At 38.8% G+C, this 24,679-nt stretch overlaps 1 protein-coding gene across 1 annotated transcript in view; it reads left to right on the forward strand.

Moving 5' to 3' along the window:
* LOC126335184 (protein 5NUC-like) overlaps positions 1-9,373 on the forward strand; it is a 346,258-nt gene extending 336,885 nt beyond the window's left edge. Inside the window, exons 6-9 of the mRNA XM_049998178.1 lie at positions 5,186-5,282; positions 7,626-7,787; positions 8,798-8,998; positions 9,137-9,373. Of these exons, the coding sequence (XP_049854135.1) occupies positions 5,186-5,282; positions 7,626-7,787; positions 8,798-8,998; positions 9,137-9,318 (642 nt within the window). The 3' untranslated portion in view covers positions 9,319-9,373. The remainder of the gene's footprint in view (positions 1-5,185; positions 5,283-7,625; positions 7,788-8,797; positions 8,999-9,136) is intronic.
* The last annotated feature ends 15,306 nt before the right edge of the window (positions 9,374-24,679 follow it).

Consider the following 24,679-nt stretch of genomic DNA (forward strand, 5'->3'; position numbering starts at 1 on the left):
AAGTTGTTGACCTGTGATCTTCACAATTTTAAACTCATATCTGAACCAAAACAAATTAAAATAGGTGTTCCACAGGGCAGCATTCTGGGCCCATTGTTATTCCTAATTTATATCAATGATATACAGGCTCCAGGCAGCTCATCCACAATTCTACTACTTGCAGATGACATGAGTATCATAATTAGTGATATAAAAGAATCATTGTGTACTACAGCAGAGAAAATTCAAAAAAATGGCTCTGAGCACTATGGGACTTAACATCTCTGGTCATCAGTCCCCTAGAACTTAGAACTACTTAAACCTAACTAACCTAAGGACATCACACAACACCCAGCCATCACGAGGCAGAGAAAATCCCTAACCCCGCCGGGAATCGAACCCGGGAACCTGGGCATGGGAAGCAAGAATGCTACCGCACGACCACGAGGTGCGAGCAGCAGAGAAAATGCTCTCATACATACAGTCATGGTTTTATTCAAATAAGCTGACATTAAATAAAAAGAAAACAAACTTTATACAGTATGGAAGCAAGTGTCAAAGGGAAAATATGTGCCTTATGATGGATAGCAAACAAATAGAAAAAGTGCGCACAACAAAGTTTCTGGGAATGCCAATTGACCAAGATTTAAACTGGAATGAACACAGTGTATATCGTACTCAGAAACTTAGCTCAGCATGTTTTGTCTTAAGTATAATATCCAAGGTATGCAGCAAATAATGTATTAGAGCAGTGTACTTCAGTTATTTCCAATCAATTGCAAGCTATGGCATAAGTTTTTGGGGGAAAAACAGGTACAGACTAAATGACATTTTTATTATGCAAAAAAAGAGCTATTCGTATCATGACACACAGCCCACCACAAACTCACTGTAGACCCTTATTCAGACAACTAAAGATACTTAGAATACCATCAATATATATTTTTAAATGCCTGGAAATGATAAGTAAAAATAACTGTGATCTCCGAGACAACTCAAGCTACCATGATCACAATACAAGACATTGTAAAGACTTCCACATTCCCTATGTAGCAAAAACTAGAAGTCAGAAACATGTTAGCCACTAAGGAATAAAGCTTTTAAATGCACTTCCATCTCAAATTAAAGAGTTGAAAGGCAAAAATAATTTCAAGCATGAAGTAAAAAAATACTTGATGGAAAAATGCTACTACAGTGTAAATGAATACCTGTCTCAGACTGTGGATTGAAACCTGTAGCCTACTTATTTTTTAAAAATGCAGACTAATTTAATGATGTTTTCAACTTTGTAATAATGATACTTAGGAAAAATTTGTTAAATATCCGTAATACATTTTGTGTATAAGGCATAGTTCATGATCTAAAATTGTTTATCATGAGCACGTACTTTTGTTTTTTGGGTAATAAGTTCTTGTACACTACTTCTGTACTATGTGTATGTAATTTGTTTGCTGTTTGTATATGTTTGTCAATTTATTGTGTGTATGTGTTGTTATGTGTTATGTGTAATCAAATGACAAATCCTATATCACATGTGTGATCTATTGGATGCTAAATAAATAAATATATAAATAAATTGTGTGGTTGATGAAAGGAGTAATGATCACCTTGCATTATTGGAAACATGTTCACTAAAAGCTGCACATCTAACTTCAAATTTTACGATTTAGAAATATGCTATTTAATGTTGTTGTGTGGTTTTCAGTTCGAAAATTGAATTAATGTGGCTATCCTGTGATAGCCTCTTCATCACTCGATAAATACTGTAACCTACATGCATTTGTACTTGCTTACTGTATCCCTGCCTAGGTTCCCTTCTACAATCCCTCCACTTCCCTCTATTATTGAATTGACTATTCATGTATGCCTCTGCAAGTGTACCATTTTTCTTCTTCAATTCAGTTTAGTACATCTTCAATAGTTATTTGATCTGCCAGGCAAAGCAAGTAAGCATTCTTCTATAGCACCACATTTCAAAAGTTTCTGTTGTCTTCTTGTCTGCTCGGGTTATTACCCACATTGCACTTTGGTACAAATCTATGCTCCAGACAAGTGTCTTCAGAAAAAACTTCCTAACAGTTAATTTAAAAAAATCATTTGTCAGTTGCACAGATATTTTTATTTCAATTTATTGGTTTCAACAAATTAATTTGTCATCTGCTAAACCAATACTAACTAAGTTTCTATAATACACTTCTTGTATTTTACATCAAGGTATGGCCAAGGTCTTATGATTTATAATATTCCTAATTTTATAGGGTTCTGAAGATGACAGATTAATCTGTCCAAACTGGTAAAACAAAATAAAAATATTTGTGCAACTGAAGAATGAATATTTTTCTAAAATACAGACTACAGTTGTAAAAAATAACAGCTATGCCTAAAGTAACTTAAATTTATATTAGATGTTAATGAATTTGACTTTTACAGAAAATCTTTTCTTGCTATATCCACCCTACACTTGATATCATCTGTTATTTTGTTGACAAAATAGCAAAAGTCACTGACTACTTTTAGTGTTTCAATTTCTAATGTAATTGCCTCAGCATCAACTGATTTAATTCGACTACCATTATCTTTTTACCATTGTTGATATTCAACTCTTAGTCTCTTGTCAAGATGCTATCCATTCTGTCCAACTGCTCATCCGAGTCCTTTGCCATCTCTGATTGAATTACAACCTTATCAGCAAATCTCAAAGTTTTTATTTCTTCCCCCTGAACTTTAATTCCCTTTTGCGAATTTCTCACTGGTTTCCTTTATGTATGTGATCCTTTGCTGCCCTCAATATTTCATTTTCAGAGCTACCCATTGGTCTTCTATTGTATTCCTTTCCCTTATTTCAGTTCAATATTGCCTAATAACCATGCTGAAACTCTCAATCACCTCTGGTTCATTCAATTTATCTGAGTCCCATCTCCTTAAATACCTACCTTTTTTGCATTGTGTTCAACTTTAATCTGCATTTCATAACAAGTAAATTGTGGTTGAAGTCCACAGTTGTCCCTGGAAATGACTTAAGGCTTCATAAACTCAGTCTTGCCATTGCACAATCAATCTGAAATCTTCCAGTGTTCCCAGGTCTCTTCCATATGTACAACATTTTTTGTAGTTCTTAAAACAAGTGTTAGCATGGATTAAATTATGTGCTGTGCAAAATTTTACCAAGCAGCTTCCTCTTTCATTCCCTTCCCCTTTAGTTGAAGTTTTCCTATTTTTTCTTCTCTTTATTTTCCTATTGTAGAGTTGCAGTTACCCACCACAATTCAGTTTTCATGTTCTTTAGCTTCTTCTTCTTACCTAATGGTAATATGAAGAAGCCAGAGTCTGTTGTACTCAAGATTTGGCAATTTAATTGTATTGAATTCTGTTTCCACATGCCCTTCCTGTCACCACAGTTGCTAGTTACTCAAGGGAAGCAAGCCGTGGAGGCCCCCTATCTGTAATTTGTGGAAACTTTGTTCTATGTGTGATCACACATTAGCAGTTTGTATATCATCTTTTATGAGGTGGAAATTAGGGATGAACATGGGAAACAGCATAAAAACCATGCCAGCTGGTGCACCAGCCACAATCAACAATCTGCCACATGAATTCGATCCAAGTTGGGCTCACTTTTCTGCCTTCCTAGCTAGTGCACTACAAATTATGCTACATGAGCAAGTTTTTCCTAGTTCTGTTACCTCATCATACATTCTTTCAATCTCTTTGACATCAGCAGAACAAGTTGGCATATAAACTTGTACTAGTGTGGTGTGTGTTGGCCTCATTTCTACCTTTCCAATGATAATGTATTCACTATGCTGTTTATAGTAGCTTACACAAACATTCCTATTTTCTTCTTCATTGTTAGATCTACTTCTTAATCACCCCTAACTGATTTTGTGTTACTAACCGTTTACTGACCTGATCATAAGTCCTTCTCTACCTGCCATCACATTTTCTAATTCCCAAGACATATAACTTTAGCCAAAGCATTCGCCTTTAAAATTCTCTAAACTACCTATGTCACTGAGGGATCTAACATTCCATGTTCTGATGTGAAGAGTGTTGGTTTTGTTTTTCCTGATGACATCTTCCTGGAGTAGTCCCGCCCAGAGAGATCAAAATGAGGGAAAATTTTACCTCCAGAGTATTTTACCCAAGATGCCATCATCATTAACCAATACAGTAGAGTTATGTGCCATTGGGGAAAATAATGCCAGCTGTAATCCACTTGAAGTACCAATACAGCAAGGTCATATTACACGACCAGATCAGTCAACCATCAAGACTGTTAACCTTGCAACTATTGAAAATTCTGCTGACCCTCTCCAGGATCCATGGATTACTCTGGCCTCTCCAAAGATACCTCGCCATTGTGGTTGCACCTGTGTAAGATCATCTGTATCGCTGAGGGAGAGAAGCCTCCCTATATTGGCAATGTCTGTGGTTCATGAGAGTGGAGAAAGTGGTAGGAAAACTACTAGACTATTGTTGTACTGCACTCTAATTGCTAGTCTTACCTAAATTATATGAAGCAGAGTACCATTTTGACAGAAGTCATGAGAGAAATGAAACAAAAACTGGTGAAAGGAAATATAAAATAAGGCTTCCTACAATAGTAAAGTATTTATTTGATACTATCAATGAAGTACATAACTTATACAATAATACTATCAAGTATCTTGCAAGAATTATAATGTTTGCTGGTTAAAGACCTCGTTGTGTAGAACCCAAAAAGAAACAGAGTGATGACTGAATTGACATACAAATGATTTGCATATAAATAAGTTAGCTTTTAGTTCAACAATGACTGTACTTGTGAAATTTTAGATAAACTTAGAGAAGGAAGTTTCAAAGAAGCACAAGTCTGAAAGCTCGGCCACAAGTGCAATTTCTTGTTTATGTGTCTGTTCTCCACTCAGTGCCTCTTGTACTTACTGTGTGGTTGTCTGCATCGATCTCTTATATTTCTCACAAAAGCAAATGTCAACTTAGCTGCTGCTTCTCTCTTTCTTTATAGTTCAGTCTTGTTGTTCATCATAAGGTAGATGCTAAACATCACATACAGTGCGGTACAATAATGTTTCATTTTCTATGATTATTTTGTTAGATTTAAATATAATTAATATCTGTTTCATAAGTATTTTTAATTTAATACAAAAAATCAGTATTGTAATATATTGGGGCATTAGGAGACTCATTATTTAAATCTTCATTACAGAATGCTAAAAGCTACCATGGTAATGGGTGGACCAATGCACCAATTGCATTATTCAATGGTGGTGGAATCCGATCATCTATAGATACATCATCTGATGGTAATAAATTGAATTCATTAATAATAAAAATATATTACTAACATCTCAGAATGAATCACATAACTGTTAAATCCACACAGAGAGATCTAAGCTGACCAGTACTTTCCTTTAAAATTTGCAACTTTGAGTACAAGTGACAAACACATAAAAACCTCAGTCCTCATTCCTCAGACAGCTGGCTCCCACTTTTCTGTCAGAGTCTCTTGAAGAGGAAAGTATTCACCTATCTTGTACTCAGACAGGAGCATTTTTCTGTTGATTCCCTTTTTATCTCTGCTAAAGCAGGGTGTGCACCTTCTATATAACAAATTGGGTAATTCAGAAAGTTTTGACAACTTACTTATGTACTTTGACACATTAATTGACTTTGGCACATATAAACAACAAATAAATGTGCATATAACATAAGGTTAACACAAAATTGTTTGCTTTGTTTTTTCTGATAGAAATAGTGCAACATAAAGTTTTGTTGGTGAAAAAATGCTCACTAAAAACCTAGTTTGCTGACCTCAGAACTCTTTTAGTGAACCTAGACCCCTTTCCATATGTTCACTACATCATTAAGACTACATTTATGTCTCAGACCAGATTTTATGCGTATAAGTATGGTAACTTTGAACCTGTGTATCTTGGTAATGAATAATGATACTGAAAAGTCTGCCATGAATAGAAATTATAGAAGTGGTCATTCCCACAATACTTTTCATGCCCAAAACATGTTCTTTTTGGGTTTTCTCAGGAACTCCATACAAACAAATGGTGCTTTTATAAGCTGCCTAAGGTCCACTCTAGAGCACAACTGATTTGACCAGTTTGCCTGGGCTGAAGAAGTGTGTAGTGTTTAAATTTTGATGCTGCACTGTAGAATAGCTACAATATTCTTATTCTTCCAATAGGTATACAAATAGTCACTAGGCTAAGGACTACCCAAAACACTTGACCCCTTATCTCTGTGATCAATAGAACCCAAGATAAGATACCCAAAAAAAGAAAAAAACACTTTTTTTGTGTGCAGATTTTTGGGAAAATAATTTTATGGGTAGAGTTTACATGTGAAAGAAATTGGGTGTTGGGCGTGGGGGAGCCGTGACACACTAAACGCAGGCTGCGAGCAACCCAACCTGTCAACCTGTATGAGGAGAAAAGTCAAAGATAGTATTTTAATTTGCTCAGAGCCAGATTCAGTTCAGAGAAGAGAGAAATAGACTGTGGTGAGGAAACAGAAACAGGAAACTGGAGATTAGAGAGAGGATGGAAAAAGCAAAAATCAGAAGCACCAATTGGAGAAAAGAATAAGAATTAAAGATAAAAAAACTAGCAGAATCATGCACAAGGTAAAGGGAACCCTAACAAGTTCATGCAAGTGCCTCCACAAAAGTCCTTTCTTTTACTGAGCCAAGCATCCCTACTTTCTACACACCACCTAAAATCTGCTACCATGCAGACTGTCACACTGTGAGTGGTTTCAGAGTGCCAGCTGAGTGAATCTTAGTGCTTGTAGACTTTCTTCATTTCTTTAGCTTTCTTTCTTCCTTCAGCTTCCCTCTTTCCTTCAGCTTCCCTCTTTCCTTCAGCTTCCCTCTTTCATTTAGCTTCTTTGCTTCCACCCTTCCTTAATTTGGCTTCTTACCATCAGGTTCCACTCCCTCTGTCCCCCCCCCCCCCCCCCCGGCCCCCCCCTCTCTCCCTCTAATTAGTTACCTCCTATATCATACTCTCTTTATCTCTGTCATCCAGTTTGGAATATTCTTTCCACTAGCTATGATTTGTTTTTCATTTAATACATGTTTATTTCTCTCTCTATTCCTCTCTGCTAAGAAACTGGTCCCGTACACATTAAAGCACTTTCTATGACCTCCTACTCTTTCTTCACTTTCACCTTTCTCCCTCTTCAAACAAGATGGGTCTTATTTAGTCTGGCATCTGAGTCACACACCCAGTATAATTTATTTGTTCTCTGTGAAGAGAGACTCCATGGTTCTGAAGTCTAGAATTGCTGTTATATATTTTTTCTTTGCTGAATGGAAGTTACGCCAGCTGGAGTTAGGTATTGGTCAGCCATTTAATTTATTTGCGATATTCACGATTTGACCAAACAATGTTAGCCATTCCCCCCTCCTCCTTTCCCAGTGAGGTAACAGTAACAAATTTTATGGTGTAAAGAAAAGCTAATTCCTTTCATTAGAATTATAGTAACCTACAATGAAAAATATGACCCCCTTTTTTTACAGTTATATTTACATACAATGAAAAATGGATGTGAAAGTCTTCTTTTCTTATTAGAGCTCATTCAGCACAACATGGGATTTTATTTTTAACCACAATATTTATGATTTGTTGTAGGCAATGTGACCAAAGAAGATATATTAACAACGTTGCCTTTTCAAAACACTTTATTCTTCGAAAAAATAAATGGATCACAGTTGTTGGCTGCTTTGGAAAATGGAGTTTATTATTATGAAGAAGTTACAACAAGGGGAATTGGAAGTTTTCCACAACTATCAGGTACATTTCTGAACTAATTACACACTCAAAGTTTAGTTTTTGCATCATCAATGAAATTCATATGGTTTCTAAAATTGTGAAATCTTTTTAATATTTGTATGTTAGTAGGGATAAGTAGCAGGAGATATGTTCACTAATGACAAACTATAAACTTTTTATTGAGTAGGTATGTGAAAACCTTGTACCAGATCAGTAGGAATTGGAATACTTTGAGCTGCTAGCATTCTGTCTCCCCTCATAGTTAATTAGTGATCAAGCAGTACTGTTTGCAGTACTACATAATAGTCATTGTTCTACACAGTTTTTCATTTTGCTGTGCAGTGTTCAGGTGTATGTGCTAGATTTAGTGATGAAGCATTTCCTTGTCCCAGGATGGAACCTATCAATATTATGAAAAGGATAGTCACTATTCACCATATAGAGGAGATGCTGAATCACAGAGACCTCAGCAGCCAGAGACTGTGATCATGTATGCGTTAGCTCCTCTCTCTCTCTCTCTCTCTCTCTCTCTCTCTCTCTCTCTCTCTCTGTGTGTGTGTGTGTGTGTGTGTGTGTGTGTGTGTGTGTGTGTGTGTGAGAGAGAGATCTGTTTCCGATGAAGGCTAGTTGGCTGAAAGCTCACTTTCTGACAGGTTTTTTGTGGTGCCGAACTGCAACTCATCATATAGGGTGAGTAGCAACTATCCTTTTCATAATATTGTAAGGCACTACTTATTAACTCCTACTCAGGAAAGAGAGCTCACTATCTACAATGAGGGGTGGGTGCTTAGTATGAGACACAAAGCCCTGGTATAATGGTTGCATTGTAAGAGAAAGGTAAGTCTTGATTCCTCTACAAGGGTTGTAGGCCCTTTTATAAGAAAGACAATAAGATAGGTGTAAATAATTATTGTTCATTTTCCCAGCTTACTTGAGATACTGACAGATGTTGTATGTATATGAAGTTAGCTATCATTTTAAAAATAAAATAGACAGTCAATTTGTATAGTTTTATTTCTATCTCTCCACAGGACTGAAGGTCACTTACAACATCAGAAAGCCAGCGGGTGCCAGAGTACAAGAAGTGCTTGTGCTCTGTGGAGAGTGCAGAGTGCCCACCTATTCTCCCTTGATAGAAAGTGATATATATGGTGTCATCATCCCAGCTTTTATGAAACAGGGAGGTGATAATTACAAAGTTTTTGAAAACAGTATTGAATCATCTTCATTAGGTAAGTAGTGTGATAGAACATCACTAAACATAGTATGTAAATTTTCCTTCATCTGTGTAATATTCATGAAAATACCAGTTGTAAATGAAGCTTGTTAATGTGAGATTGTTTAACATGTTCACTTATATGATTTTACAGATTATATTGACAGTGATATTGTTGCTGACTACATAAAGCAGAAGAGTCCTGTGTACCCAGCCATAGAAGACAGGATATCATTTGAAACGGACACACCTTCACATGCAATAAGAACTAGGAGTACAATACTCCTGCATTACATGCTTGCCACAATCAGTATTTACTGTTCAGTTTTAATGTAAATTACTTTTAACTTTATTATGAAATATACAAATAAAAGTTATTGTTGTTGAGTTACATTTCTTCTTTTATTATGATTGTACAGCCACACACAGTTCATTTCTATAGAAGAAACAGATGCTTGTTCCACTTTTCCTTATTGCTCATATAAAGTATAATTAAGGAAATGTATAGAGAGAATGTTTTATACTAGTAAACTAGTAGAGTCTCTGAAAGAAGGGAGAGAATTAACTGATAATACATGTACTCGTGTACTCTCTCTCTCTCTCTCTCTCTCTCTCTCTCTCTCTCTCTCTCTCTCTCTCTCTCTCTCTCTCGCTCTCTCTCTCGCTCACTTATTCTTAGTCAGTGATATAGGTGGACTTACCTCAACATAAGTTGTTGCCTTTGTAAGAATGTCAAACTCCAGGACGAAATTTTTGTGTGATAATTAGTTGTCAGCTTCACTTTCTTTGTCTGGCCTAGTAGAGCTTCAGCAATTTTTTTTTAGTTTATGATTTTTCATCCATCCAATGCTCTCATGTTGTTCTCATCCCCTTCCTCCTCCCCATCCCTACAAAAGAAACCTATGAAACATAGTTTTTCCCATGCCTCTCTTGTGCACTGTAGACAAAGGACAACATAAGAAACACAATGGAAAAATTTGTTGTGGTATATGGAGACTCAAAGATATTCATGTTGCCTTCATTAAAATGAATATTTCAACTCAGCAAGTTGAGAGAATATAAAATTCTGTGCCAAACTTCTTTCCTGATAATCTCTTGTATCATTTAAATAAACTGTGTGTCATTTAGCTTGTTTTTCTTGATTCTTTTATTCCTAAAAGCAGAACGTAAGCAGAGAGCAACTTCTACCTCTGTTTACATTGTATAGGTTCTGTCAGCTCTGAAATCATGATGGTATTCACATTTATATCTTATCTTACTGTAACATGGCCTAACAGCATACACTTGACTCACTCACTCATCTATTGTGATGATCCTCTCTTGTTGTTGTTGTTGTTGTCTTCAGTCCTGAGACTGGTTTGATGCAGCTCTCCATGCTACTCTATCCTGTGCAAGCTGCTTCATCTCCCAGTACCTACTGCAACCTACATCCTTCTGAATCTGCTTAGTGTACTCATCTCTCGGTCTCCCTCTACGATTTTTACCCTCCACGCTGCCCTCCAATGCTAAATTTGTGATCCCTTGATGCCTCAAAACATGTCCTACCAACCGATCCCTTCTTCTAGTCAAGTTGTGCCACAAACTTCTCTTCTCCCCAATCCTATTCAATACCTCCTCATTAGTTACGTGATCTATCCACCTTATCTTCAGTATTCTTCTGTAGCACCACATTTCGAAAGCTTCTATTCTCTTCTTGTCCAAACTAGTTATCGTCCATGTTTCACTTCCATACATGGCTACACTCCAAACAAATACTTTCAGAAACGACTTCCTGATACATAAATCTATATTCGATGTTAACAAATTTCTCTTCTTCAGAAACGCTTTCCTTGCCATTGCCAGTCTACATTTTATATCCTCTCTACTTCGACCATCATCAGTTATTTTACTTCCTAAATAGCAAAACTCCTTTACTACTTTAAGTGTCTCATTTCCTAATCTAATTCCCTCAGCATCACCCGATTTAATTTGACTACATTCCATTATCCTAGTTTTGCTTTTGTTAATGTTCATCTTATATCCTCCTTTCAAGACACTGTCCATTCCGTTCAACTGCTCTTCCAAGTCCTTTGCCGTCTCTGACAGAATTACAATGTCATCGGCGAACCTCAAAGTTTTTACTTCGTCTCCATGAATTTTAATACCTACTCCAAATTTTTCTTTTATTTCCTTTACTGCTTGCTCAATATACAGATTGAATAACATCGGGGAGAGGCTACAACCCTGTCTCACTCCTTTCCCAACCACTGCTTCCCTTTCATGCCCCTCGACTCTTATTACTGCCATCTGGTTTCTGTACAAATTATAAATAGCCTTTCGCTCCCTGTATTTTACCCCTGCCACCTTTAGAATTTGAAAAAGAGTATTCCAGTCAACATTGTCAAAAGCTTTCTCTAAGTCTACAAATGCTAGAAACGTAGGTTTGCCTTTTCTTAATCTTTCTTCTAAGATAAGTCGTAAGGTCAGTATTGCCTCACGTGTTCCAACATTTCGACGGAATCCAAACTGATCCTCCCCGAGGTCTGCATCTACCAGTTTTTCCATTCGTCTGTAAAGAATTCGCGTTAGTATTTTGCAGCCGTGGCTTATTAAACTGATAGTTCGGTAATTTTCACATCTGTCAGCACCTGCTTTCTTTGGGATTGGAATTATTATATTCTTCTTGAAGTCTGAGGGTATTTCGCCTGTCTCATACATCTTGTTCACCAGCTGGTAGAGTTTTGTCATGACTGGCTCTCCCAAGGCCGTCAGTAGTTCTAATGGAATGTTGTCTACTCCGGGGGCCTTGTTTCGACTCAGGTCTTTCAGTGCTCTGTCAAACTCTTCACGCAGTATCGTATCTCCCATTTCGTCTTCATCTACATCCTCTTCTATTTCCATAATATTGTCCTCAAGTACATCGCCCTTGTATAAACCTTCTATATACTCCTTCCACCTTTCTGCCTTCCCTTCTTTGCTTAGAACTGGGCTGCCATCTGAGCTCTTGATATTCATACACGTGGTTCTCTTCTCTCCAAAGGTCTCTTTAATTTTCCTGTAGGCAGTATCTATCTTACCCCTAGTGAGATAAGCTTCTACATCCTTACATTTGTCCTCTAGCCATCCCTGTTTAGCCATTTTGCACTTCCTGTCGATCTCATTTTTAAGACGTTTGTATTCCTTTTTGCCTGCTTCATTTACTGCATTTTTATAATTTCTCCTTTCATCAATTAGATTCAATATTTCTTCTGTTACCCAAGGATTTCTAGCAGCCCTCGTCTTTGTACCTACTTTATCCTCTGCTGCCTTCACTACTACATCCCTCAGAGCTCCCCATTCTTCTTCTACTGTTTTTCTTTCCTCCATTCCTGTCAATTGTTCCCTTATGCTCTCCCTGAAACTCTCTACAACCTCTGGTTCTTTCAGTTTATCCAGGTCCCATCTCCTTAATTTCCCACATTTTTGCAGTTTCTTCAGTTTTAATCTACAGGTCATAACCAATAGATTGTGGTCAGAGTCCACATCTGCCCCTGGAAATGTCTTACAACTTAAAACCTGGTTCCTAAATCTCTGTCTTACCATTATATAATCTATCTGATACCTTTTAGTATCTCCAGGGTTCTTCCACGTATACAACCTTCTTTCATGATTCTTAAACCAAGTGTTAGCTATGATTAAGTTGTGCTCTGTGCAAAATTCTACTAGGCGGCTTCCTCTTTCATTTCTTAGCCCCAATCCATATTCACCTACTATGTTTCCTTCTCTCCCTTTTCCTACACTCGAATTCCAGTCACCCATTACTATTAAATTTTCGTCTCCCTTCACTATCTGAATAATTTCTTTTATTTCATCGTACATTTCTTCAATTTCTTCATCATCTGCAGAGCTAGTTGGCATATAAACTTGTACTACTGTAGTAGGTGTGGGCTTCGTATCTATCTTGGCCACAATAATGCGTTCACTATGCTGTTTGTAGTAGCTTACCCGCATTCCTATTTTCCTATTCATTATTAAACCTACTCCTGCATTACCCCTATTTGATTTTGTGTTTATAACCCTGTAGTCACCTGACCAGAAGTCTTGTTCCTCCTGCCACCGAACTTCACTAATTCCCACTATATCTAACTTTAACCTATCCATTTCCCTTTTTAAATTTTCTAACCTACCTGCCCGATTAAGGGATCTGACATTCCACGCTCCGATCCGTAGAACGCCAGTTTTCTTTCTCCTGATAACGACATCCTCCTGAGTAGTCCCCGCCCGGAGATCCGAATGGGGGACTATTTTACCTCCGGAATATTTTACCCAAGAGGATGCCATCATCATTTAATCATACAGTAAAGCTGCATGTCCTCGGGAAAAATTACGGCTGTAGTTTCCCCTTGCTTTCAGCCGTTCGCAGTACCAGCACAGCAAGGCCGTTTTGGTTAATGTTGCAAGGCCAGATCAGTCAATCATCCAGACTGTTGCCCCTGCAACTACTGAAAAGGCTGCTGCCCCTCTTCAGGAACCACACGTTTGCCTGGCCTCTCAACAGATACCCCTCCGTTGTGGTTGCACCTACGGTACGGCCATCTGTATCGCTGAGGCACGCAAGCCTCCCCACCAACGGCAAGGTCCATGGTTCATGGGGGGGGATCCTCTCTTAATCATTTCCTCTCTTAATCAATACAAAAGAACAATGCTGCATAGAGCTTCATATAATTCCTTTAAAGGTGTATGTGATTCCATATCAAATTAGCTGTAGCAAAGTCTCAGGAATCTACAGGGAACTCATCAAGTAACTTGGCTATCTAACTGAAAACAAACCATCTCTTGATGATCGCATACAGAATGTTGATCTGCCACTTTAGAATGATGAATAAAAGTGTGATAGTAAATGAAGTACTGAAAATTTGTCAAACAGGGATTCTGTCAATGAAGATGATCTGCTGTACAGTCTGCCAATTTTGTATCATGTCCAAAAAGTGCAAGAGTGCAACAAATAAATACCCCACTCATACGGTTATAGTTGGTGGGGACTTCAACCTACCCTCGGTATGTTGGCAAAAATACTTGTTCAAAACCGGTGGTAGGCAGAAAACGTCTTCCGAGATTGTCCTAAATGCATTCTCCGAAAATTATTTCGAGCAGTTAGTCCACGAACCCACGCGAATTGTAAATGGTTGCGAAAACACACTTGACCTCTTGGCCACAAACAATCCAGAGCTGATAGAGAGCATCATGACTGATACAGGGATTAGTGATCACAAGGTCATTGTAGCTAGGCTCAACACCATTTCTTCCAAACCCATCAGAAACAAACGCAAAATAATTTTATTTAAAAAAGCGGATAAAGTGTCACTAGAAGCCTTCCTAAAAGACAATTTCCATTCCTTCCGAACTGACTATGCGAATGTAGACGAGATGTGGCTCAAATTCAAAGACATAGTAGCAACAGCAATTGAGAGATTCATACCTCATAAATTGGTAAGAGATGGAATGGATCCCCCGTGGTACACAAAAAAGGTCCGAACGCTGTTGCAGAGGCAACGGAAAAAGCATGCGAAGTTCAGAAGAACGCGAAATCCCGAAGATGGGCTAAAATTTACAGACGCGCGAAATTTGGCACGTACTTCGATGCGAGATGCCTTTAATAGGTTCCACAACGAAACATTATCTCGAAATTTGGTAGAAAATCCGAAGAAATTCTGGTCGTATATAAAGTACACAAGCGGCAAGACGCAGTCAATACCTTCGCTGCGCAGTGCCGATGGTACTGTTACCGACGACTGTGCCGCTAAAGCGGAGTTATTGAACGCAGTTTTCCGAAATTCCTTCACCAGGGAAGACGAATGGAATATTCCAGAATTTGAAACACGAACATCTGCTAGCATGAGTTTCTTAGAAGTAGATACCTTAGGGGTTGCCAAGCAACTCAAATCCCTTAATACGGGCAAGTCTTCAGGTCCAGATTGTATACCGATTAGGTTCCTTTCAGATTACGCTGATACTATACCTCCCTACTTAGCACTCATATACAACCGCTCGCTCACCGATAGATCTGTACCTACAGATTGGAAAATTGCGCAGGTCGCACCAGTGTTCAAGAAGGGTAGTAGGAGTAATCCATTTAACTACAGACCTATATCATTGACGTCGGTTTACAGTAGGGTTTTGGAGCATATACTGTATTCAAACATTATGAATCACCTCGAAGGGAACGATCTATTGACACGTAATCAGCATGGCTTCAGAAAACATCGCTCTTGTGCAATGCAGCTAGCTCTTTATTCGCACGAAGTAATGGCCGCTATCGACAGGGGATCTCAAGTTGATTCCGTATTTCTAGATTTCCGGAAAGCTTTTGACACCGTTCCTCACAAGCGACTTCTAATCAAGCTGCGGAGCTATGGGGTATCGTCTCAGTTGTGCGACTGGATTCGTGATTTCCTGTCAGGAAGGTCGCAGTTCGTAGTAATAGACGGCAAATCATCGAGTAAAACTGAAGTGATATCAGGTGTTCCCCAGGGAAGCGTCCTGGGACCTCTACTGTTCCTGATTTATATAAATGACCTGGGTGACAATCTGAGCAGTTCTCTTAGACTGTTCGCAGATGATGCTGTAATTTACCGTCTAGTAAGGTCATCCGAAGACCAGTATCAGCTGCAAAGCGATTTAGAAAAGATTGCTGTATGGTGTGTCAGGTGGCAGTTGATGCTAAATAACGAAAAGTGTGAGATGATCCACATGAGTTCCAAAAGAAATCCGTTGGAATTCGATTACTCGATAAATAGTACAATTCTCAAGGCTGTCAATTCAACTAAGTACCTGGGTGTTAAAATTACGAACAACTTCAGTTGGAAGGACCACATAGATAATATTGTCGGAAAGGCGAGCCAAAGGTTGCGTTTCATTGACAGGACACTTAGCAGATGCAACAAGTCCACTAAAGAGACAGCTTATACTACACTCGTTCGTCCTCTGTTAGAATATTGCTGCGCGGTGTGGGATCCTTACCAGGTGGGATTGACGGAGGACATCGAAAGGGTGCAAAAAAGGGCAGCTCGTTTTGTATTATCACGTAATAGAGAGAGAGTGTGGCAGATATGATATGTGAATTGGGATGGAAGTCATTAGAGCAAAGACGTTTTTCGTCAGGGCGAGATCTTTTTACGAAATTTCAGTCACCAACTTTCTCTTCCGAGTGCGAAAATATTTTGTTGAGCCCAACCTACATAGGTAGGAATGATCATCAAAATAAAATAAGAGAAATCAGAGCTCGAACAGAAAGGTTTAGGTGTTCGTTTTTCCCGTTCGCTGTTCGGGAGTGGAATAGTAGAGAGATAGTATGATTGTGGTTCGATGAACCCTCTGCCAAGCACTTAAATGTGAATTGCAGAGTAGTCATGTAGATGTAGATGTAGAGAAGTTTATTGCCAGTGATAGGATGAACTACTCTACCATGCAAAAATGCAAAATTTGTGGACACCAGAGATGATGGCCAATGCTTCCTTTTTTTAACTGTGATAATGTTCTTGAGCTGGAGTAAGTGTTTCTGACAAAAATGTGGCTGGCCTCTCTGCATCAAACTCTTAACTTATGAGAGAGAGGACAGCCCCAATGCCTTGTGGGGATGCATCTGTAGCCAACACCTACAGGAAGTGTGACTGGCAAATCTCAAGGCAGGATGGTGATAGGGTGACTGATTTTAACTTCAGAAAAGAGAGATGACACTCCATTGACTACTGAAATAGGCTCCCTTTCAATGAGTATGATTTGGTGTGTGAGCTATAGGGGCTGCCTGGGAAATAAATCATCCATAGTAATTCATTTTTCCTAGAAACACTTGAAGGTCCATTGAGCATAGGTTTGTTTTGAACTGCCTCTAAAGTTTCTTTGGTGGGCTGAAGGCACTCACCACTGAGAATAGTACCTAAATAAGTGACCAGTGGTTGAAAGTCAGCATATTTGGAAAAGTGCATTTCTGCGCAAGAGCCACAAAATACAGAATGCGCAAATGTTCTTCTGTCATGTGACCAGTGTCCAGAATATCATCAAGGTAGTTCACACAATACAGAATCCCTACAATAGCATGTTCAAGAAGCCTTTGGAAGATGATGGGGACAGCAGCCAGGCCAAATGCAATCTGCTACCTTCCTACAGTCCGAACTGTTTTCTTCCTTGAGTCTTTGTCAAGAGGTGACTGAAAATATGCCTCTGCTAAATCAATTTTAGAAAAAGAGTTTTTCTTCTGAAAGTTTAGAAAAAAGGATGAGGGAAGGCTTAAGCAATAATTTCAGCTTGTGCATTAATGATTTGTGTAAAGTCTCCATACAACCAAAAAGAACACTCAGGCTTTCTAGCCACCACCAACAGTGAAAATCCACTGACTGTATGAGGCAAGGGTAAACTTGTTCTACTCTGCCTAGTTGAATTTTAAACTCATCCTTACTGCTCATTGGAATCAAGTGAGTTTTGCAAAATCTCGGATTTGCTGTTGGTTTTAAGATAATGTGGGCCAGAAAGCCAACTACCTTCCCCAAACCAGGTACAAACTGCATACAACGTGTGTCAGTGGCAACACAGGATACTAATGAACTGTTGGAGCACACTTCATGATGTAATGGAATCCCAAAAGTGTGCTATGCATTGAAGCCAAAAATGTTCTCCAGTGACAGATCTGCCACAACCAAAACAGACAATGTTAGAGACACCTCATTACAAGTGACTGTCAGTTAGACATGACATAAGAGTGGTACCTCATAGTGGCCATTAATTCAGAAACTTACACTTCACTGAGTGAGGAAGTGCCCACTATAAAGCAAAATCAATGGAAAATCCAGGACAGAACGTAAGAATATTATGAAAAGGATAGTTGTTAACCATATAGTGGTGATGCTCAGTCACAGATAGACACAACAAAAAGACTGACAGAAAGTGAACTTTACAGGAGGGGGTCTGCCAAAGGGAAAGTGATCATGAGAAAAAGTTTGAATAACCAGTGAAAGGGTTACATAGGACACATTGGTGCATGGAATGTCAGAAGTTTGAATGTGGCAGGGAAGCTAGAAAATCAGAAAAGACAAATGCTATCGTTCAGTCTAGATATAGTGGAGATCAATGAAGAGAAATGGAAAGAAGACAAGGATTTCTGGTCAGACAACAATAGTATGACATCAACAACAGCAGAAAATGGTATAATGGGAGTAGGATTCATTATGAATAGGAATAGACAACACATATGCCCGCAAACGTAACTCGCACATGCTTGATAACAGTCTCTGGCTGCTGAGGCCAGACAATATAGTCAACTGGATAGATGGGCGAATTGTGCATCTTGTCATGTCATATGGTTAGAAAAACTGCAACAACTTAGAAAAATGCCCTGAACCTTGTGATGTCACTTGATTTGAAAGCAGTTTTATTCCTATCATTTAAGCTGACATGATGGGGGTGACAAAATCATTCATATACAGGTTTACTTCATACTCAGGAAGGAAATCATTGCAATCTACCATGTGATTAACATTTAACTGATGGTGTTCTGAGTATATACATAACAGGATGCTAAAACATAGCAGTATGTTCATTAATCAGTGTGCTCATGGAGCATGCTGAAAAAAATATCAGTTCCGCTTTCTGCAATCAGATGAAAATATGGCACTGTAAGCAGTCAGAATGTGATATGGGTGCTGGAAAAGGGAGGAATGATCAAACACAGGATACTGGTGGTTCTATCACATTTATTACAATGTGGTTACAAGATACAAGTGTTCAATATGGTCTCCTGACTCAGCACTTTGCTGCATTCATAACTAGGTGTGGCTGACATTTGCTCACAATGTATCTAGTGTAATCAGAGCGATAAGTCATCGTATGCTATCCTTCATATCAGGAAGAGTTCAGATACATCCGTGATAGACACGACCTTTCGGATATCTCCACAACCGGAAGTCACATGGATTTGGTTTGCTGCATCCAGAAGGCTAGACATCTTGAAACTGCCTAGAGATGTTGCAGCAATTACTGAAGGTTTCTCACGACAAATCTCTCTCCTGCCAAGCTACATGTGTCATCCTATCTTGCACAAAAATAGTGTCATGGACACAGTTGCTTTCATGCAAAGCTGGAATCACATGTTGCACAAGGTGGTCTCTATAACACGTAGATGTCACTGTGCATCTAACAGGCCCACAAGGTGTCATCTCCTTGAAGAAAAACTGCCAGAGACAGAAGGAGCTTGTGAAACCACAACACAATCACATAAGCGGAGTGCAGAACATGATCCTGCACAACATGTGGCAGAGCAGAACCCCATATACACTAGATTTACGCATTCACGGCACTGTGCAGAGTACAATGTTGCTTGTTTGTCCATAGAATGTCTCCTGGCCACAAGTTATCCATTTCTATGCATGCTAAAAAGTGAAGGACAAAGTCATGCAGTTATAACCTATCTTGGGGCTTCATTTGGTACGCATTCTGAAACTTGTAGGGATTCCAGTCTAAAATGCACTAAAAATCTTCTGAACTATTAACCTGGGAAGAGCGAATTTCTATGACACCGTTCAGACACTGGTTGCAGAACTGAAGCAGGTGCTGCACAGTCAGCTATAGTTACAGCAACTTTTTCAACAACTGCTACAGGAATGGGCCACCTCTCCTCTCCCGGCTGCACCTTATTCACCTGTTTCTTGAAATTTCTTGATCATATTCTTTAGCCCACTTACTGACATGGGGACTCTTCGTGGCTGTTTCTGTTGGTGATATTACAGTAACACAGCACTGCTATTGCCGCCATTCTGATAAAACAACTTTACCAGCAGTGCTTGGTCTTTCTTCTCAGTAGATATTGTGTTTTGTAAGAAAAACTTTAACCTTCTTAACTACTTACATCAAGTCACTTCACAAAAGAAATAAACATGTGTCGCCAAGTGACAAACAGCATACTGCATCAAAACATGGAACATTTCACATTCTGAGTGCTTACTGAGCCGTATTTTCACCTGGTGGCAGAATGTGGATTTTTTTTTCTTTTTTCAGTGTACTCCGTGAGGGCACTGAGTAATGAACATACTTACAATGCTTTGGCATCGTGCAATGTATACGAACCACACTGCAGCCCCCAGAACACCAGTTTATTTTTACATCCCATTATAAAACATTTTAGTAGCATATGATTAGTGTAATCCAAACAGTACTTTCTCTGACTTTAAAAAAAATTAAGTTGTAAAATGGTCATTTCCATAATTTTTTAGTCACTTCCTATAACTCCACAATTAAGGTGATAAGCAGTGGTGGCCAAAGACTTTAGGCATAAGAAGTCTACCCTCATTCAGTCTACAGGGCAGTGGAGTGTACCAATGTTCAGGACACTCTCTTGCCCTTGGTGTGCGAAACTTTGCCTAAAAGACAGAAGAATCAGTAATATTCAGTGGCATTAGGATGCAGAAGGAAATGGAAACCAGTGCATTAAATTTGCATAATGTGTATCCATTGTAACTGAAAAAGTGTCATGACAATCTCTCTATTGGGAAAAGATTGCGGACTACACCCCATTCAGATCTCCGGGAGGGGTCTTCCAAGGGAAAAGTGACGATGAGAAAAAGTTTGAAAAACCAGTGAAAAGGTTACATAGGACATATTGGTGTGTGGAATGTCAGAAGTTTGAATGTGGCAGGGAAGCTCGAAAATCTAAAAAGACAAATGCTATCGTTCAGTCTAGATATAGTGGGGGTCAGTGAAGTGAAATGGAAAGAAGACAAGGATTTCTGGTCAGACAAAAATAGGATGATATCAACACCAGCAGAAAATGGTATAATGGGAGTAGGATTTGTTATGAATAGGAAGGTAGGACAGACAATGAGTTACTGTGAATATATCAATGACAGGGTTGTTCTCATCAGAATCAAGAAAGAACCACCACTGACAACAATAGTTCAGGTGCACATGCTATCATTGCAAGCAGAGGGTGAATATATAGGGAAAGTCTATGAGGCTATTGAAAGGATAATTCAGTATGTAAAGGGAGACGAAAATCTAAATCATGGGAGATTGGAATGGGGCTGCAGGCTTAGGAGTAGAAGAATTGGTTATGGGAGAATATGGGCTTGGTAGTAGCAATGAGAGAGGATGAACACTAATTGAATTCTGCAATAAAATTCATCTCGTAATAGTGAATAATCTGTTCAAGATTCACAAAAGGCATAGGCTACCAATATGAAATCATTCATGGAAAATAAAGTAGAAATGACACATAAAGAGAGCAATACTATCACAAACGCCTGTTTGAATCTTGAATATGTTAAATGTGGTGTGCCTCAATGATCACTGCTTGGGCCACTACTTTTCATTTTATATGTAAGTGATATGCCCAAAATAGTTGGTGGAAATGCTGTCATGTACAGTTGATACGTCATTTCTTGTAAGTAGTGTTTTCACAGATGACTTACAAAAGCAAAAGAAATATAGTTCTAATGGCTCTGAGCACTATGGGACTTAACTGCTGGGGTCATCAGTCCCCTGGAACGTAGAACTACTTAAACCTAACTAACCTAGTGACATCACACACATCCATGCCTGAGGCAGGATTCGAATCTGTGACTGTAACGGTCGCACGGTTCCAGACTGAAGCGCCTAGAACCGCTCGGCTACCCTGGCCGGCAAAAGAAAAATAGTAACAAGATACTTTTATAAATGTTAAAAATAGACATGTGCAAACAAAATATGTAAATCCATAATGCTGACATCAGACTGAAGGATGTGTGGAATGTGGTGAAACATGAGACTGGACAGGCAATTACGGAACAGGACATCATCACTATTTAACTGAAGCGGAGTTATTGAACACAGTTTTCCGAAATTCCTTCACCAAGGAAGACAAATGGAATATTCCAGAATTTGAAACACGAACAGCTGCTAGCATGAGTTTCTTAGAAGTAGATACCTTAGGGGTTGCGAAGCAACTCAAATCGCTTGATACGGGCAAGTCTTCAGGTCCAGATTGTATACCGATTAGGTTCCTTTCAGATTACGCTGATACTATACCTCCCTACTTAGCACTCATATACAACCACTTGCTCACCGATAGATCTGTACCTACAGATTGGAAAATTGCACAGGTCGCACCAGTGTTTAAGAAGGGTAGTAGGAGTAATCCATCTAACTACAGACATATATCATTGATGTCAGTTTGCAGTAGGGTTTTGGAGCATATACTGTATTCAAACATTATGAATCACCTCGAAGGAAACAATCTGTTGATACGTAATCAGCATGGTTTCAGAAAACATGGCTCTTGTGCAATGCAGCTAGCTCTTTATTCGCATGAAGTAATGGCCGCTGTCAGCAGGGGATCTCAAGTTGATTCCGTATTTCTGGATTTCCGGAAAGCTTATGACACCGTTCCTCACAAGCGACTTCTAATCAAGCTGCGGGTCTATGGGGTATCGTCTCAGTTGTGCAAATGGATTCGTGATTTCCTGTTAGGAAGGCCGCAGTTCGTAGTAATAGACGACAAATCATCGAGTAAAACTGAAGTGATATCAGGTGTTCCCCAGGGAAGCGTCCTGGGACCTCTCTGTTCCTGATCTATATAAATGACCTGGGTGACAATCTGAGCAGTTCTCTTAGGTTGTTCGCAGATGATGCTGTAATTTAATCCGAAGACCAGTATCAGTTGCAAAGTGATTTAGAAAAGATTGCTGTATGGTGCGCCAGGTGGTAGTTGACGCTAAATAACGAAAAGTGTGAGGTGATCTACATGAGTTCCAAAATAAATCTGTTGGAATTCGATTACTCGATAAATAGTACAATTCTCAAGGCTGTCAATTCAACTAAGTACCTGGGTGTTAAAATTATGAACAGCTTCAGTTGGGAAGACCACATAGATAATATTGTGGGGAAGGTGAGCCAAAGGTTGCGTTTCATTGGCAGGACACTTAGAAGATGCAACAAGTCCACTAAAGAGACAGCTTACACTACACTTATTCGTCCTCTGTTAGGATATTGTTGCGCGGTGTGGGATCCTTACCAGGTGGGATTGACAGAGGACATCGAAAGGGTGCAAAAAATGGCAGCTCGTTTTGTATTATCACGTAATAGAGAGAGAGTGTGGCAGATATGATATGTGAATTGGGATGGAAGTCATTAGAGCAAAGACGTTTTTCGTCAGGGCGAGATCTTTTTACGAAATTTCAGTCACCAACTTTCTCTTCCGAGTGCGAAAATATTTTGTTGAGCCCAACCTACCTAGGTAGGAATGATTATCAAAATAAAATACGAGAAATCAGAGCTCGAACAGAAAGGTTTAGGTGTTCGTTTTTCCCGTGCGCTGTTAGGAATGGTAGAGAGATAGTATGATTGTGGTTCGATGAACCCTCTGCCAAGGACTTAAATGTCAATTGCAGAGTAGTCATGTAGATGTAGATGAATGAAAAGGCTATAAATAATGAGCCACAGGTAGCAAATATATTTAATAATCATTTCTTACTTATAGCAGGAAGCATAGGGACGATCAGTTCAAGAGAAAAATCATAGCAGTATGTTGAAAAAGCAAATATCATAAAATTCAGTCATATGGATGTATCACCAACTTTTCCTCCTGAAATTAAGAAAATTTCTCTCAAAAGTAAAAGCTCATCTGGTTTTGATAGTGTTTCCAATGAAGTACTAAATATTAGTTCCCATATAATAAGCCCAGTCTTATCTGAAATAGGTATTGCATCACTAACTCAGGACAGTTTTCCTAAGAGACTGAAATATTATGTCGTTAAACCCCTCTTTAAGAAGCTTGATATGAGAGATGTCAATAACTACTTGACCCATTTCACTGCTGACATCATTTTTGAGATGATGATGTATGTAGAATAGTATCTCATATTGTTGTTGTTGTTGTTGTTGTGGTCTTCAGTCCTGAGACTGGTTTGATGCAACTCTCCATGCTACTCTATCCTGTGCAAGCTTCTTCATCCCCCAGTACCTACTGCAACCTACATCCTTCTGAATCTGCTTGGTGTATTCATCTCTTGGTCTCCCTCTACGATTTTTACCCTCCACACTAACCTCCAATACTAAATTGGTGATCTCTTGATGCCTCAGAACATATCCTACCAACTCATCCCTTCTTCTAGTCAAATTGTGCCACAAACTTCTCTTCAGCCCAATACTATTCAATACCTTCTAATTAGTTATGTGATCTACCCATCTAATCTTCAGCATTCTTCTGTAGCACCACATTTCGAAAGCTTCTATTCTCTTCTTGTCTAAACTATTTATCATCCACGTTTCACTTTCATACGTGGCTACACTCCATACAAACGACTTCCTGACACTTAAATCTATACTTGTTGTTAACAGATTTCTCTTCTTCAGGAAGGCTATCCTTCCCATTGCCAGGCTACATTTTATATCTTCTCTACTTCGACCATCAACAGTTATTTTTCTACCCAAATAGCAAAACTCCTTTACTACTTTAAGTGTCTCATTTCCTAACCTAATTCCCTCAGCATCACCCGACTTAATTCGAATACATTCCATTATCCTCGTTTTGCTTTTGTTGATGTTCATCTTATATCCTCGCTTCAAAACACTATCCATTCCGTTCAACTGCTCCTCAAAGTTATTATTTCTGCTCCATGGATTTTAATTCCTACTCTGAATTTTTCTTTTGTTTCCTTCACTGCTTGTTCAGTATACAGATTGAATAACATCGGGGAGAGACTACAACCCTGCCTCA

The sequence above is a fragment of the Schistocerca gregaria genome, chromosome 2 (genome assembly GCF_023897955.1).
Source record: "Schistocerca gregaria isolate iqSchGreg1 chromosome 2, iqSchGreg1.2, whole genome shotgun sequence".
Taxonomy (NCBI): Eukaryota; Metazoa; Arthropoda; class Insecta; order Orthoptera; family Acrididae; genus Schistocerca; species Schistocerca gregaria.